Consider the following 18,975-nt stretch of genomic DNA (forward strand, 5'->3'; position numbering starts at 1 on the left):
GCATTAATCCCTGACGCAGAGCTATAGCACAGCTTGAACAGCAGCACTGCTGTCCCCAGCACACACCCACTGATGCAATCTCTGAACACAGCAAGAGTTTGCATGGCATCTTCAGCATGATTTTATTCCTATAATCTCATGCAATAAACACCTTTTCCCATTAATCTTTCAACACTGACAGTTTTAAATATAGGTGAAGTGTTCTAGAGCTACAATTTAAAATGTTAAATTTCAAGGAGAATACAAACTTGCATCTGCATGCTTTCAAAATGTCTCAGTGCGAGAAGTACATTAGATAAAAATCAATGCCTTCTTTCTTTGTAGACAGACCTCGCCAATCATGACCAACTCAGAAGTTCCAGTTAAACTGTAACTTCACCCCAGCCTCTGCGTACATTACAAAACCACCAAAAAGTGCAAGAGTTACCACCGCTCAGGCATGAAGAGCAGGCCTGTAGTATATTTGACTCAAGCATTACCATCCACACAGCAAACAATAAAAATCCCACCCCCCCAGTCTCCACGCAGGTACACATGCAAAAATTTTATGACAAATCACTTAGATTAGATGCTTTTTTCTAATGGAGCACTGATCTAGTATCACTAAAACTTCACTGAATTAATTAATGTAATTGCATCATATAAAAAAGAATCATGGTATAGGACAAAGATTTTGTGTATGCGCTGTTGCTTTTCAAGGCTGTGGTAGTTGTATGCCATCTGAGTTCTTATACTTTCTAGCACACTCTTCTGGTAAAATATTACGCATTTTGTTTGTACAGTCAATAATTCTTTCACTACTGAAAACGCATTTTATTGAAAACTAAAAGGACACAATGATCACAACTAAAGCGGGAATCTGGCACAGAATGTGCTCAGAATCTTTTACAAAATAATTACAATCCAAGAAAAAAAGCCTACATAAATCAGTACAAGTACCACAAAGTATAAAAGCTACAAGACAAGAAAACAATAGTTCTTGCAATGTAAAACACACTTCAAGAGCTGTAACCTGTTCTCACACCTTTCATGATGTAACTTTCGTTCGGGAAATGATTTCATTCACAAAGCTGTTGTTCTTTGCCAACACATCGTTTCTCAGCTGTTTCAGCTTGATTTTGATGTCTTCTTCTGACATATCTGTCAGGGGCAGTGCTTTCACTTGACAAAGAAAATCCTGAATTATCTTTTCACCTTCCTGAAATGGAGGGAGGAAAAGGAAAACAAAACAGAAAGGATGTTTAGATCGCAAGCAGAATCTTTCCAAATCCTGCCAAAAATACAAAGTATTATTCAGCACAAGAAACTTTTTGCAGGCAAAAACCACCGGTATTTTTGCGCTTGCTATCGTATTCTCAACACCAGAACAATCCAGTTATAGTGGTACCAGGAGTTCTTTCCCCTTTTGATCCATGAGCAAAAAGCATCATTTGATCAGCAGAAATACAATATTTAACATTGAGAGCTCCTATATGTGTTCCACATTTAATTCTAGTGTGCAAGCACATTAGGTAAGGACTGATAGCAATAATAGCATCAGAGTGGCCATATTACCCGAACTAGTTACTTTTTGGAGGAACTGTAAATCAAACCCAATGTTTCAATATGCAAAAGGAAAGAACAAATTGTAACCAAGCAACTGGAGAGTGGCCGTCACCAAGGAGAACAGATGATAATTAAGCTTTATGCATATGCTTTTACACAAACAGGCAAAGTGGAACTTCTAAACAATCTGAATTGAATAGCAAGAACAAACATTTCAATGAACAGTATTCAGGATCCCTGTATTAGAAACAATTTGCCCAGAATACAAAATTTTGTGTAGTCCTCTGCATTTTGCATTTTACAACTCTACTACAAAGTTTTCTTAGTTTTGTTTTATCATTTAGGACTAATGCAGTGTGCTTTCAGTGCAGAAGTCTCCAAAGGACTTGGAAATGTAATAGCACAATTCACGATTTTCCCTCTGAACATGATGTTAACAAAGGCAGACAAATTACCTGGGCAAGACATCTAAAGCTATGCCATTCTATTGCCTAGAGATTTTATGAAATATTGTGTATTACCGAAATATCCAAGAATAAAACATGATGCTGTATTTGTCAGAAGTGTTGGCCATGTCAATTTAATTTACACCAGCTTAAGACCACGCAGCCAGATCCAACTAATCTGAAAAATACTTCACCATGATACCTGGCAAGCTGGCAAAGGAAAGGTAATAGTGGAGCAACTGAGGTAGTTGGAGGGGGAACCTCCTGGCACTAAAAGGTAGGACAAACTAGACATCGTTCATCCACAACATCAGATCCACTTACTGAGCCAGGAACAAATGCAGTAGACCTCTGAAACTGAGAATAAAGTAACAGGTAACAGCCTCTGTCTAGAGCAAAGGCTTTTTAAATGTAGAAAGTGCTCTGGATATGGACTAACACATGAAGGCTTCCATATCCTGGAGTATTACCAAGATTGCCACTGATGTATAGGAGGAGATAAATGAGTTTCAAGGCTGTGAAGTTTCAAGCCAACTGCTGGGACACAGAATTAAGATCTGTAAGCAGATTTATATGCATGCAGCAAGGAGGACCCGACTATTGGCAAAAAACAATGCAAGTCATAAGGCAGCATGTGGATTTCCTAAGAGGCTGCAACAGATGTCACTGTAACGACTTAATGCAGCAACAAGACAATACAGGCTATTCTGAAAAAGCTTCCTGCAAGCTATTGTTTTCCTTTACACTACCTGCTAATGAAGCTTATTTTAAGAGAAAGTGAAGGGAGAAGAGAAAAAACAGTTCACTCAAATGGCTTTATACAACTGTATTATGCAATGCAGACATGATCAGATCTATGCTGAGATGTGGGTTTCCTCAACTTGTGCTTGAAGCCTGTGCAAAGCCAAGAGCATTTTACTTATCAGTTGAGTAGAGAGAACCAAGCTAAAATTCTCACATGTGCAATGGGAAGAACCTTATGACATCTGTAAATCAGACATTCCAGGTCCAAATTGCCATGTCCTTCAATACGATCAGCTTGCGAGACGTGTTAGTACTGATGGGACGTAGAAGGCCACAAAGGAGAAAGCTGTGTACTCAGCTTTTCTCTGATGTGAACAGATCTGAACATGTTCTTGTTGAGCTTCAAGAAATCAGCACTAATGAGCCCTCAAATAAGGGGGAGCAAAACCAGGTGCAACCCACCCGCACAGCCAAGAATAATCTAAACAACAATTAAAACAAAAGCTGTAACTTAAGTCCCAAGAAACACTGCATACAAGCTAAGTAGCCAACAAAAGTGATGAACACAAAATTCTGGCTTGGTTCACATCATAAAGAAAACCCCACAGGACAGCTAGAGACATGCTCCCTTGTATGACTCCAGTTGTATGCCAATCATACTAACTGCTGATCATTATTCTTTAAGAAAAAAAAAATAGTTTCATTCTCATGACTATGTTTTTACATAAAATTCTTGCCTATGTTAACTTGAAATGCATCTAAACCAAAACCCATTACCCTTGAACTTCATAGCTAAAACACTTCGTTATAGAAAAATGAGATTATAGTTAATTATCCTTGAGCATTGGGGGAATCTGAATCCTTAAACTATTTTGCTTGGGCTACTCCAGCTAAACAAATTTAAAAAAAAAACCATTCCTGATAGCAAACCTCTCTTTCTCTGTAGAATTTCTTGGCTGGTGGTTCTCCTTCAGATTCCTTGGACTTGCCAATGTTTTGAAACTCCTCCAGCTCCAATGCTTTCTCTCTTGCACTTTCTATCACATGTTTTGGGAAAGCCGCCAACTCTGCTACGTGTATGCCAAAACTCTGGTCACAAACACCTGGATACAGAGAAAAAAAAAACCAGTAAAGAATTCTCAAGAGATAATACGGCTACACAGAGATTATATGAACAAACTTGTTATAGTTCTCTGTTCTGAAGAATTAAGTGAGTGACATCATTTGGTTCTCCCAACGTTTTCTGATTTACCTTTTGGACTATAAACGATAACACAGACTAAAGAATATGCTCTTATTTAATTAAGCTCTCTTAGAGCAGTAATTGCAGAGCTCCAAAAGTGCTTCAGTAAGAAAGTGAAAACTCTTCAGGCAGAAAGAATTTCCCTCTAGTACTTGAATGAAATTGAATAATGGTTTTTATTAAAGTACCTCAGCACAGTCCATAGAATATAGTAATTCGCATAATTTATTTTTTAATATCTCTCTCACATTTTTCTATATTTATATGAATACATACATATATATGTATATAAACATGTAAAATGATGTATTCGCAATCCTCCTCCTCCTCTGCATCAGTACCATGTAATTCCTCAGTCTCCAGAAGCCGTCTTTAATTATATCAAAACCTTTCATTTTTAACTTTACACTTACTTCATTTAATACACTGTTTATAACATTTGGTTGAGAAAGAAATGTTCTCATAATTGCTCAAAATATGTAAATTATACACAGTTACATAAAATAATTTTCACTTCAATATCAATAGCCCTCTGATACAATCTGTCAACTCCATTCATGTACATTACCATAATTCTGATTGGCCACCCACAAATATTACTACATCCTTTTAATTCTGGTCTCCAGCAAGGAGTTATGAATAAATGAATTACACCTGTAAAGTGATACTTAACTAATCATCTATTAAATACTGGGTAAGTGAAGAATAGGTAAAGGAAAACTTAGCATTTAGATTTTTTTCTGTTTTATTAACCTTGTAATCTCTCAGGTTTCTTAAAGGAAATTAACGATTTTAAGCAGAAATTGGTCTTCTTGATTTTATATTAAAAACACACATCCCCCCAGACACAAAGCTAACTCAGGTCTCTTCTCAGAGAATCCTGAGCAGAGAGGCCTGGAGAACAGTACTTTCTGTGTCTCCTCTTCCAGCAATTCTGTCACACTCTTGAAGCATGAAGACAGGGATGAAAATACTGTCTAAAAGTTCCCTGTCATGCATTTCAGATTTAGTTATACATTTCAAGTGACATGAAACCTGTTATTTGTTTCAAAACACAGCTGTATCTGAGCTGCCTATATTCACATGCTTGCCTGAACAATGTAACTCTTCCAAAAGGGAAAGAGCAAAACACCAAATGCAAAAACTTATGTGAAAGATATCCAATTTGAGACCGGGTATTTTTAAGATGAAGATTTCATAATGTTGCATCTCATCTGACAGAGGTTTAAGTAGATAGATACAAACTATTGTGCCTCTATGCTCAATAGCACTTCCAAGAAAATTGATTGAATGAAAAAACACTGCATGTACAAAGAAAAGATGTGTATGACTAAAAATGACAAAACTGACTGAGGAAAAATATGAAACCAGGCTTCAAGAGTTTTCACCAGGACCAGAATGCGTGAGTTAATACAGGGTAAAAAAAGGGGAGGGGGATATACATAATATTCCCCCAACTATCTGGGGAATATTAGGGGTTTTTATTGTAAGAACTGCTATTCCAAAGGGTTTAGAAGGTAGGTTTAGATTTAGTGTATATTACTTCCCTCCCCAATCTCAGTACTCAAAATAATGCATCTAAATAAAGATTGCTTGTTTGAAGATACTGTACATCGCCAGCTCTCGCTGCATTGCAAACACTCATAGTTTCAATGTACGCTTGCAGCAATTTATGACTATACTTGTCTTCAGTTCCCATGCCACACTAAGTCATATTTTAAGCATTGATTTGAGCAAGGCATTCAGAGGGCTCCAAACCTTCACTTGGCGGAAAGAGCTCAACAGATGCTGGAGAAGATGGGAAACAGCAAACTACAGAAGAACCATAGACACTGCCTCTCCACTGGGACAGGCTGGGTACCAGGGCCACAGCGCTTTGGGCTAACCCTCATAAGCAAAGCCTGGGCATTGCCTAGGAAAAGTGCATGAACAGAGAGGAGAACAGAGGACATTTCTAAGGAATAAAGATCTCAAAAGACAAGGACACAGAGTTAAAAGGAACTAGACACTGGCAGCCGGAGATATTCTAACCAGCTTTAAGTAGACTCTCAGGAAAGCCAGAGGAGAGCAGTAGTTCTGGTCATGCTTTGATTCCCCTTGTTCAGAGCAGTCTCCTGGCTTTACAGAAAAGTACCCCAAAACTAATTGCAAGACTATAGACTTAGGGGAATACAATATTAGAAGTGGTTATACAAGTAATCAAAAGGGCAAGAAATGAAGTAATTTCATGGATTTAAAATCAGAAGAAATGAGTAAGAAATAGTACATTAGTAACATCATAGGAGTAAAACTAGAATGGTACCACTTGAGTGAGGCTCAGATCAGGATATAATAAAAACACATTTACCAATTATCTAAAGACATTAATAGTATGCTGATAGCCTGTGAAGATTATAAAAATTATCTTTAAAAGCATAAGAGTAAAATTTAATAATAGGACAGCATATTAGATTAATTTCAGAACAATATATGCCAGAAGGAATGAGCTGAAAAGTCCTAAAATGGCTGAAGAAATCAGGAAATACTGGAGAGAGTTCTAGGATAACACATACTGAATATGCACTGATCATGAAAAGCAGGGTTATTAGGATGAACTAGGCAAGTGAAAGCAAGTATTTGGTATTGTGTCAGCACAACAAAACAGCTTTTAAAATGAGGAATGAAGTTCAGCAATTGTACCTGTAAGATTAAATCCTAAACTAAAAATATAGGGGAGACCTTATTGCTCTCTCCAACTGCCTGAAAGGAGGCTGTAGCGAGGTGGGGGTCGGTCTCTTCTCCCAAGTAACAAGTGATAGGAGAGGAAACGGCCTCAAGCTGCGCCAGGGGAGGTTTAGATTGGATATTAGGAAAAACTTCTTCACCGAAAGGGCAGTCAGGCACTGGCACAGGCTGCCCAGGGAAGGGGTTGAGTCCCCATCCCTGGAGGCATTTAAAAGCCAAGTAGATGTGGTGCTTAGGGACATGGTTTAGTGATGGACGGGGCAGTGCTAGGTTAACAGTTGGACTCGATGATCTTAAGGGTCTTTTCCAACCTTAACGATTCTATGATTCTATGATCAGCCTTCAGGACTTGAGATATGAGATAAGGGCAAGCTCCTTAACCTTAACAAGCATGGATGATACTTAGTAATTGTTTTAGTAAAGAAAATAGCCTAACTCCTCAAATAGTTATTCGTTATTCTATCCGAGTGTCATCTAACTCGTTCCTTCATTGCAAAACTTAGAAAAGGAAAATTAAGAGGTATTTTTAAGTGAAAACAGCGTAACAGTACTCTGCCCACATTTTAAATCAAAATCTCAGTCCAGAGGTTGGCAACCTGCCTGAAATGCTCTTATGGGAACAACAAAATCACTGCAGAGTTTACAACTAAATTAGAATGCCATAAATGACCACACCTTGCAAGCCACAGTTACACAGCCCTGCTTTATTTAGCATAAATACAGGCTCCTGCTGAAGGGAACAAGAACAAATGATTGGGGATATAGAGAAGCAGGAGGAACCGCTTATTGCGGTTAACAGATTAAATTTATGACCAATTAAAAATTGGCTAATTTAATACCAAAAGGAATAACTGGATCCACTAAAGGATTTTAATTAAATACATCTGACTTATCTTACACTAACAAAACAGGCTACTTGTTGTTTAATGCCGTTTGCTAAAAACTAAACATATGATTCTTCCTATATCAAACTACTGCATAAATTGGGCAACATCTTTCTTCAATGACTAAGCCTTATTACAATGAAATAGACATTAAAAACTGTCAGTACATAAAAGTTGCACTAATTTGTTTTTAAAAGAACAGTTTAAGGAACATAAGTCTTTTCTATCAGCAGATTAAAATGCCTGATTTAGGAAAACAGAAAATAGCCTTTTGGAACCCTTCTCTCCGCTCTTTAAAAAACAAAAAGGGACTGACCTCAAAAGCATCTACTTGAGTGACAGAAATAACCTAGAAGTCTTGACAAATAATCATCAACAACATCACCAACTGTGTTCACACATGGACAGAGCTCCTGCCATACACACTCTCTGTGGTCAGAGAAGAACATGTCTATTATAAACCGTAAGCCTGGAACATGACATGAAATGTTTTGTATGTTTTTTCCATTAAGATTTCTTCCTCTCTCAGGGTGAAATAAAGTTTACCCTGTTCACCATTTACACAGTCTTACCTTCCTTGACACGATAAAGCATCGTCAATGTGTCATCAGTGGTCAGAGCAGTAACATGTAGGTTATTTACTGTTGGCACTTGGTCAGCAAGCGCTGTCAGTTCATGAAAATGTGTAGCAAACATACAGAAAGCACGGATTTTGCTAGCAATGTATTCTGAAATAGCCCATGCTAAGCCAAAACCATCATAGGTAGAAGTTCCTCTTCCCAGCTCATCAATGATTATCAGGGAGTTTTCAGATGCTGTCCTAAAAACACAAGAGCATTTTATAACGTATGAGAACAACATGAACTCTGGATATTGCAGTACTACAAGTTATGCTGTAGAGGCATAGCATAAAAGAGGCAAAAGACCTTTCCTGTTTGCGTAACAACATAGGAATAAAGTGCACATATAGCATCACACAGATCATTCCAAATTAGTTTCTTTGTCCCATTTAGACTTTGGCCTCCTGGTAGCAGCTCTATATGACCACTGAAATAAACAGAAGGCTATTTCAAGAACTTATAAGCCTGCTAAAAAGGACTTGAGATCCTCCACTGAGATCCTACATAAAAGGAAGTCTTAAATACATCTTTCTTAGAGCAACCTCCTTTCCCATCAACCCCAACCAACAAAATCAAATAAGCACAGGACTCACCTAAGGATTGAAGCAGTTTCTAACATTTCAGCCATGAAAGTAGACACGCCTTTCAGCTGACTGTCTCCAGCTCCCACCCGAGCCAGGATACAATCCACAATGGTTATTTCTGCAGAGTCGCATGGTACAAAACACCCAATTTGGGCCATAAGAACAATCACCCCTGTCTGTCGGATGTAGGTTGATTTCCCCCCCATGTTAGGGCCTAAAGAAGACATTTTGCAAAAATGAATTAAAAAAACATCATCTTTTACAATTCAGCAGTTCTTTTAAAGGAGAACAGGCTCTAAATTAAAACAAAGAACATTTAAACTTATTACATTCTTGCCAGAAAAGAGTAGCAGACTTGTCTAACAGGTGCAACAAGTAGCTCCGCTACTAATAAGGCTTGCTCGTATGTCTTACTGAATGCTGCTTTTTCAAAACAAAGGTCATCAGAGAGCATTAGGGCCCTTCATAAGTTTTGGGACTTTTCAGAAGTATAAGCAGTCATCTAAAACACATGTCCAGACCTAAAACTAAGAAGCTTTTAATTTAAAGTCATCAGTATTGCTGCTTAAGAATGAAAATAATTTGCTTTCACCTCAAACAACAATTACAATTTGTCTGTAAAAATGAAATAGCTTAGTTACAGACTGGGTACAAGCTAACGGGTGATTTAAATCACAATCTAAAGGGATTCTGAATCAGCAAAACCAGATATTAATAAGTTAAAATTAACTGAAGTACAAATGAAATAAAAAGTATTTTCCAGAAAACTGATCATTAAATCCAATTTTACGCTTTTGCTAACCAGAAAAACAAGCGTGTTACCATGCATTTATTCAGATTTTTAGTTTTTCTTTTTGATTATGTTAAAGTGTTCATTAATCATTCTCTAATTTCAGATCTTTGCTACTCAGAATGTATGTCAAGGACATCTGGATGGAAATTAAAATTCAATTAAATGTATAAACACTAAAAATGTTTTCCTGTGTAGTAAAATTATCTTAATGACACCAGAGAATACGGGGGGGGGAAAGGGTACAGTCATTGAAACATGCTTGGCATTTAAAATCGACTTTAATACTAACCAAAGAAAACATTAACAAAGACGCTGCTTAAAATCTTGCCTATAGAAGATGCCTGCGTGGCTATAGTACAATTGGTGCCTAGTGGAATTTTCCAAATCACTTAAGCACGTTCAGGTTCTCCAGCTCCTGAGGTTGCCTGGCTTGTGGAGTTACATTCACTAAGGCAAAGAATATACATATTAAGGAAGGACTAGTTTCTTATTTCCTACTGTGCTAGCAGTCTCTCTCTTCTTCCTAAACGACTATTTCTAAATTAGCGATCACCTTCTCCAAACAGTGCACTGTAACTACAATTATAACAACCAATTCCATGACTGTTAGTTTGGAAGATGAGAAGTATGTCTGTATGTGCATAAACATGTAGAATATCCATTATCAAAGGAAACATTTCACAAGAACATCGTGGACACTTTCTTCTTTTAATATAATAAACAACAATAGCTTACAAATACCCTCCCTTCTTTTCCAGAGCTAAATCTTATCCCCCATACAGAAGATTAATTACTTGCTAGCTGTTCACCCTTTGTTGATTAGAGAAATTGTTTTGACAGAGTTTTATTGGGTTGTTTGTTTGTTTGCTTGTTGTTGGTTTGTTTTTTTAAAAACATCATTATTGGAAATACTCCAGACATTTAAAACGTAAGTAACAAACAAGAAAGAGAACAGAAACATTTACCAGTAATAATGTGGAACATCTGCTTGCCCTTCTCAAATGTAATGTCATTGGGGATGAAGGCCACCTCATCTTGCACTTCGATGCAAGGATGCCTGGCACCTTTCAGCACAATCCTTCCTTGTCCCTTTTCCAGAATGACAGGACGGACATACGGCACTGGTGCTCCGTTTGACACATGAGCAAAACTGACAATTGCATCTAATTGAGCTATCACATCATTCATCGTCTGTATTGGTTCTGCATAACCTGTTTTTGATTAGAGAGATACACAAATTCAACACAGTTAGAAAATTTTTTTGTTCTTGCTGAGAAGGTATCTTAAAGACTATATTGAGCCCATAAAATTACTTCATCTGCATTAAAAGTCGATTTTGTTCAAGATAGCAGTCACCTTCTGTGAGAGTCTAAGATGTAATCCTAAAGTTTCCTTGCTTTGACTATAAGGGGACTTCTTCAGACTAAGAAAAGGAAGAGGTGAGGCCATGTTGATTGTTTTGCTTTAGCACTAGACAACAAGAAACAGCTTATGTTAGTAGGAGAAGGCAAATGCTCACAATGGCAAGATGGCTGGAAATCCAGTAAGTTTCCTTCCTCAACAATCACTGCATTTTGATGCTCATGCAAGCAAAGACAATAGAGACACAGCACCGACAATTCAGACACAGCAACCACTTATGTTTATGTGAATGATGGTATGGAGAGGTCTGTAAGATATAGTGCCTGTGATACCAGACAACTAGACTAGATGTCCCAGCATCCTCAGTACCGGTTTTTAAGTTTTGGTGTTTGGTTTTATTCGGTGAAAGGGATGAGGGACAGGAGTCTACAGAGGTCAATCATCTAACACCTGCAAATGAGATGCATGTGTCAGAAGAGGTGAGCAGTGACCTGCAGAGAGAGTGCTACCTGTACAAAGTACGTTTACTGTTCTAACATCATCTCTTGAGCTGGCTAGGTATAGATCATTAAGAGGACTTTAAGTCACTTTCATTCAAGAATTACACACACAATCCAGTCTTTTTCATTAAATTGCCTCCACTTGGGGAAGAAAAATGCTTTTTAAATACACATACACATTTTTAAGTCTATGACTGCACACCACAGAAGCTTTAAGCAGCAGCAAGACTATTAAACATACTAGGTATTTAGAGATGACATATTGAAGTTAATCCCGCTATGTAATACCCTATTAGCTTTTTTATCTTTACTACACTTACTCTTAGCTTAATATTCATTAGGCTTTTTGTTGGAAATATTTACAGAATCCTCCAGCCCAAATTCCCCGATGTCTCTTCTCCTTTTGGTGAAGGATAGATAGTAAAGAATACCCTGTAAGTAGGCAATCTTGGAGCAAAATATATGGAAATTAATTAGGAAACCAGTAATTTTTTATTGTACCATATAAGTGATGACTAACTTGATCTTATAATCGCATACCAACGTTCTTTCTTCACCATCCCTCACAGACTTCAGGTCCCACTCCCTCAGTTCTGTGTTGTCCTTTACCTCTTCTGCCTTCTACTTAGTCTGCTATTTGGGTGAAGATGCCCAGAGTCAGGGAAGTAAGTGGAGGATAGATGTGGCCTTTATGGGCATATTTTTGTTCCTTTTATGGGATTAGCATTTGCACACACCCCATCACTGCACATTTGTAGCAATGCCAGGAAAGGGTCTGACCACAGAAGACAATGTATTTCAAACTTTCAGCAACTGTCTAAAAGCCAAACCTCATTTTTCACGCTAATTCTTTGGGGAATGCTACGACTTTTCTCTATAGAAGGACCTACAAAGTAGCTTCAAGTCCTCCCAGCATTCCAGACTGTGATATACATCAATGTTGACATATTCACCTGAAGCAATGTTAATGATTTCCTTAACAATTGCATCCTGAGCCTCTTCATACTCTTCTCTGTTCTTTATATACTCGTCATTGACAGAGCTCAGTTTGCTGTGAACAAAAACACAATGTTTAGAAGCTGTGACGTTCTGTCTTCACTGCTACAATGTCAAAATTCTGGCCTCCTCATCTATGAGTCAATACCAGTTGTCCTCCCTGTTGTAACAGCAAGGTTCAGCACAAGGACCACAAAGCAATTAATCTACGATTCATGCACACCAGGCTATCAGTAAGATTATGGGGACCCAGTGGACAAAAAGCTGAACACGAGCCAGCAGTGTGCCCCTGAGGCAGAGAAGGCCAAGCCCATACTGGCTGCACGAGCAAGAATGTAGCCAGTATGTCAGAGGGAAGCGATTCTTCCCTTCTATTCAGCACTCGTGAGACCACATCTGCAGTGCTGTCTCCAGGTTTGTCTTCCCAGTGCAAGAGAGACATTGAACCTGGACCAGATGGTCACCACAAAAATTTGGAGCTGGAGCACATGGCATGCAAGGACAGGCTGAGAGAGATGCCTGCCCAGGCTGAGAGAATCTTAAGTCAGCCCAGAGAGGAGAGGCACCAGACTCTTCTTGGAGGTGCACAACAAAAGAATGAGATACTAAAAACCCAAGCTTCTGCAAGGAAAATTCTCATTAGATCTGATTAGGAAAGTTTTCACAAAGAGTGGTTCAGTACTAGAATTTGTGCCCCACTAGGTTGTGAAGGATGCTTGGATGATGGGCACCTGGGCAAGGCCTTGAGCTACCCCATCTAACTTTGAGATAGGATCTAATTTCCAAGGTGGCTCTGCTTTGAGTGAGGGGTTAGACCAGTTAACCTCAAGAGAACACCTTCAACCTAAGTTATTACCTGATTCTGCATATGCAACTTCCTACTTTGTTTGCTCTGTGTAAAAATAATGAAGTACAGAGAGACATCTGATGACCCAGGTAGCCCTGGCTCCTTCTAAAATGCTCTAGAAGAGCAAAAAATTCAACAAAAAGTATAGACTTTTTGTTTGGCCGACCTGTGACAGAACTGCTGTCCAGACAAGGAGACACTGAAACAGCATCAATGCAATTAGCCTGAAGACTGACATTTTTAAATAGCTTAATCTATAGAGCCACAGAATTGAAGTCCAATACATAGGACCAACAGAAATTACAATGTGATTTGGAAGAAGGAAAAAAAAAAAAAAAAAAAAAGAGGTAATCACCAACAGAACTGCTCCATGTCATATTTGGTGATAAACATAAATAGCTCTTTTCCTATTGCAGCTTGGGAAAGTGTCTGTATAAACACTCACGGTGAATGCAATTATGGTAGTAGCTGCAGCTAAAACAGAGAAATTAGCCCAAGTCAAAGGACCCAAAATAGCTAACAGTTGGCAAAGTAAATGGGGAATGCAGCTTTTAACAGAAACTGTATGACTACTCCTCCCTCATGCCAGTCTTGCTCAATATCTCAATCTGTGAGCCAGTTAAAAAGGTGAAAATTCAGCCATTCAAGACGTCAGGAAACCAGTTCATCAGCATAATTATAAAGAAAGGAACAATTTTGTTTCTTTCACAACAGGCTTGAAAAACTACCAAGATGATGTCATACCTGTTAGTAAACTTCACACCATTCTTCTGTGTATCAACTATTCCATATTTTGAATTGTTACGGAGAACTTTTTCCTCCTTACAAGTTATTCGAAAGTGATGTCCAAACTGTGAATTTGTCTCCAGTTTGATACTTTTGCCAGCTTCCAAACCTTTCAGATGAAAAGTAAAGAAAAAAAAAGAAAACAACTGTATTATCAAAAATCCTGCAGCCTGTGCTATTTCTGCTCACTACTCCCCAGTTCATATGATGTATCCTCTCTTAGATACGCTATTCAGTATACTTGGTTTGGTTCTGTACAGGTATGAGAAATACCCAGACCTAACAGAAGTTTACTGATTCATTCTCTGCTCTTACTTTGATATGCTCTCAAACTGCATATTCAAATCAGGTTCACGATTATTGTATTACTACATATTCTCCAAAAACATGAAAAAATGTTCATAGCACACTGCAAGGACATTCCATATGGCTGCTGTAAGCACAACACCTGTAGTCTTGTGATCCTTTTACTAACACATACTGCTGCTGGTGACATTTCTCATTCCATCCCTACACAATCTTGCCTCCTTCTTTTCATCCAGGTATCTTGTTTACACTTAAAAAAAAAAAAATCAAGACTAAAAAAATATGCAAGCCCTTAAAGGTGTAACCTAAAATAACTATGGTGTAGCCAGTTTTCCTTGCCGTATTTGCATTAAAAATTGATTTTTTAGGTTGCTCTTTGAATGCCCAATTCATCAGCTGCACATGGAATTTTTTTGCATAGTATAATCAAATCTTTAAATGCCTCATTTGCTTACACATGACATTTTGCAAAGAACTTCAAAAGAAAACTAGAATGTCCTGAATGGACACTCAGGAGAATGCACAGGGGGGAAAAAAGAAAAAGTTTCAATGTATGTCCTCAAAGGATGTAAAATAGAACTAGGCTCAGCCAAGAGTTAGATGAGTTACAGTTCTACAAAATTAATTCTGCAGTATCTTGCAACACACATGATAATTTCTGAAATATTCTGGAATGCCATCCTTAAAAAAAAAAAAAAAAAAGGCCAAGTAATAAACCAAAAATCACTCAGTTTTCAACAGACTGTACTGTGACAACTAAAGTCACCCCAAGTTCATAATAAAATAATACAAACATCCCTTAACACCTCTATATCAGTTTTCATCAGTTGATCTCAAAACATTTCACAAAGGAGGTAAGAATCAAAGGCAGTTTCATACCCTACCTAGTTCTTTGGCTGCACTCTTTAAAAAGGACTGCATTTTCTCTTCCAGTTCATTCATCTTCTCTCTTAATTCTGTCAAATTAGGATCAAAAGAAGCCTTGACAAGAAATTCATGATTCTCTACCTAAGGAAAAATAACAAGAAAAAATTCATATGAACATAGGCAGTAAAAAAAAAAAAAAAAAAAAAAAATCACCTTCCTGATCATACATGGTGAAATGAATTTACTTAATCATTTAATAAATTTATTTTTTTATACATATAATTTTGTAATGCAATGCTGTTCATGATAATTGGTGTCTGATTCAACTACAAAACAAATACATCTCAAACACTTGTTTTGTCAAATGATATACTTGATACAAGCAAAATATACCAATTTAACAGACTCCTTACTTTGAAATGGAGTTGTCTGCACATTTATTTGCATACAAGTAACTGAGCATTAGGCAGGAAAAAAAGGGAAGTCAGAGGAAATGAGACTGTTACATGCATAATCTGTATGCTAGCCTGGACTTATGCAGGTAATCAAGACAAAGTGTGAAAGGATGGGGCATTTCAAAACAAGAAGTCTTTGGAAATAGAAGCTTCTTAAACAGTAATTCCTGCCCGAAACACTCAAGAGGTTACGGAAGGAGCCTATAAAACATCACCAAAAACCCTACCCAATTTCAACCCAGTTATTTTGAATTGAAAACCATACACATGTCCTTCCACGCTAAACATTTTCAGAAGCACAGATGAAGTAAGTTGTATCTCATCTTTTTCCTCTCTCTTCCCCATGCTTCCACTGCCAAGCATGTGTTTCTGATGACCTTACAAGCCTCAAGTTTAATTCACAAGCACAACTTGTAACTGCTAAACAAAAAGAAACTTGATTTTTAATATACAAACTTCTACAATCAACAAAATATTAGCACTGTTGTCCAACATGGAAACTAAGCACTGGCTTTCATATTAGTAATACATTTAATCTAATTAAGTTAAAAAAAAACAAACAAACAAACAAAAAAAACCAAAGCAAAACAACATTTTCATGAAGCTTCCCCTAGCTGGGAATTATCTGCAAAGTTGTAGACAAAGCAGCTGCAAATACTTTGCAAAACACACTGAAACAAGATGGTGGTTTACGTACAATTTCACTTTTACCCACAAGTATATGTTAGCATGAGGAGGAAGGAGAAGAGGAAAGGGAGGTTCACAATTCCTTTACTCCTTCCCAGGCAATAGAAGTATCACTCCAGAAAGTACTGAGCAACAGGAACTATAATTGTGAGAACCACCACATACATCTTGTTCTACTAAGCACAAGAAGCACTTCAAATCTGCAGTTCATCAAAACAATTGTAAAAGCATTAGACTGAAGACTACAAGGTTTTGCAGCAATTTGGAACAAAGACCTGGGAATGCAATCTGGAGATGAAAGCCACAGGGCTTATACATTTTGCATTTGGAATGGGGGAACAAGTAAATTATCATATGAAGAAACTGTATAGCATCCTGTATACTCAAAAGATTGCTACTTTATTCTGAGAATCAAAGAATTGTTTAGGTTGGAAAAGACCTTCAAGACCATCAAGTCCAACCATTAACCCAGCACTGCCAAGTCCACCACTAAACCATGTCCCTAAGCACCACATGCACCCATCTTTTAAATACCTCCAGGGATGGGGACTCAACCACTTCCCTGGGCAGCCTCTGCCAGTGCCTGACTGCCCTTTCGGTGAAGACATTTTTGCTAGTATCCAACCTAAACCTCCCCTGGTTTGGCCTTGAGGCCATTTCCTCTTGTCCTATCGCTTGTTACTTGGGAGAAGAGACCGACCCCCACCTCGCTACAGCCTCCTTTCAGGCAGTTGTAGAGAGCAATAAGGTCTCCCCTCAGCCTCCTCTTCTCCAGGCTAAACAACCCCAGCTCCCTCAGCCGCTCCTCACCAGACTTGGGCTCCAGACCCTTCACCAGCTTCGTTGCCCTTCTCTGGACTCGCTCCAGCACCTCAATGTCCTTCTTGCAGTGAGGGGCCCAAATGATCTTCTTCCAGAAGAGAGTACAATCTTCCACAGAAGTTGCATCATAGAAAACTGAAGCATTGCCACTTATTTTCTCTGTGCAATTACCAGCACTGCAAGGCATTACACTTAGCCTGCTGTTTTGGTTCCAGTTGTATTGTGTGCAAACACACTGCAGTGACAAAGTTCTCCAGTTGCTTAACCAGAGATGTGGACTCCACAGAATAATGGATTACAAGATTTTAGAGGACCATCTTGAAACTCGAGGCATTAAGAAAAGGGTATGAACAAATTCATTCCCTGTTACACCTCTGTTGATAGGCCTGCTCCTCCCATTCCCTTAATAATTCTGCTAAAAGAACAGCAATGAACACTTATGACAGAGCATACAGCAGAAAAGACCATTCCTGGTTTTGTACAGCAGATCCTCAATCTGAAACAGAAACTGGAACGGCTGGGATGCAAACGCCATGCAGGCCAGCCCTTGGCATGACTGACTTTATAAGACAACCAAGGTTGACAGTCAAGTGAAAAGTAATTTTGTTTCACAGCTTCAAAGAATTATTTGAAGCCTGGAATAAACTGCAGAAATCCCATAACCTCAAGAGAAGGAAGGTAACATTACCAAGAACCCATAACGCCCTGGCAGCCCCAGCAGGGCACCCAGTCTGGCTGTTGGTTCCAGCCTTCAACCAGGCTGCCATGTCAGAGGCTGACCAGAACCGAAGCCATGCCCTGCGCTTGCACCCTTGAAGGCCTCCTCACTGCAGGCAAGCTTTCACTTCACTGCGAGCAAAGATCCATGTGGCTAGAGCTTATAATGTGCAAAAAAGTTATGTTACAGCCTCACCCACCACTCAGTCCAGCGGTGACGGGGATAGAGTTAGTTTTGATGGGCTTGTTGCTAACTCCATGACAGCTCCAACAGAGCTGTGATGACAAATGAATCCAGAGGCTGCTAGTGTGCAAGAAATAAATCCTAAACTGCTGAGAGGTTTTGGGACAGCAGAATTAAAGTAAAATTACTTCAGCTTCTGTTTACATTAATAGTTTGGGTTAGGGACTGTAGCAGTTCCAGAACCGGTTTGCAGTAGACCAGGCACTCCAGCCCCAGGGTAAAGTGCCCGGTGGCTTTTCCAGGTGTAGATACCAAGTCTTTAGGGCATCTAGCAGCCTATATACCATTACCTCAGCCTGAAAATCTGAATTTAAAAATGTGCAAAAACCAGGTTTGAAGACAGCTTCTAATGTAGTGCATTACCCACCCCCAACTATTTATTATAGGGCAGCTCCTTCCTCATTCAGGCCTCATGAAGCAACCCTCAGCAAGTGACAAACAGAACTGCTCCATCTGACCACACTCTCCAAGTGAAAGCCAAGCGTGATCAAGTGAACAGAAAAGATATTTTAAAATTAAATTAAAAGTTCAGCTAAACTTTTGCTTTTCTGTTCCACAGCCCTCAGTGTGGACATCGCCAACAATCTGGCAGGACAAGCATTAACAGGAATGTGATATCTGAGTTCTTGGTGCTTTCTACCTAATGAATCTACAATCAGTTATGGTCCAGTAAGGCTACACTTCACCAGAAAAATGGAAGGAAATACCAGTGAACCCAACTCACTCCCCTCTCATCTCCCTAAAAGAAGAATAAAAACCACCATTGTGACATTTCACCGATATACTGATCGCTGAAATGCACT

The 18,975-nt window shown here is 38.6% G+C and overlaps 1 protein-coding gene across 1 annotated transcript in view; it reads right to left on the reverse strand.

Moving 5' to 3' along the window:
* Positions 1–968: 968 nt before the first annotated feature.
* Positions 969–18,975, reverse strand: part of MSH2 (mutS homolog 2) — a 53,397-nt gene continuing 35,390 nt past the window's right edge. The window contains exons 9-16 of the mRNA XM_082307997.1: positions 15,265–15,388; positions 14,033–14,183; positions 12,399–12,496; positions 10,549–10,794; positions 8,800–9,004; positions 8,159–8,406; positions 3,666–3,838; positions 969–1,198 (exon numbers count right to left, since the gene is read on the reverse strand). Coding sequence (XP_082164123.1) covers positions 1,028–1,198; positions 3,666–3,838; positions 8,159–8,406; positions 8,800–9,004; positions 10,549–10,794; positions 12,399–12,496; positions 14,033–14,183; positions 15,265–15,388 — 1,416 coding nt within the window. The 3' untranslated portion in view covers positions 969–1,027. The remainder of the gene's footprint in view (positions 1,199–3,665; positions 3,839–8,158; positions 8,407–8,799; positions 9,005–10,548; positions 10,795–12,398; positions 12,497–14,032; positions 14,184–15,264; positions 15,389–18,975) is intronic.

The sequence above is a fragment of the Platalea leucorodia genome (genome assembly GCF_965183815.1).
Source record: "Platalea leucorodia genome assembly, chromosome: 3".
Taxonomy (NCBI): Eukaryota; Metazoa; Chordata; class Aves; order Pelecaniformes; family Threskiornithidae; genus Platalea; species Platalea leucorodia.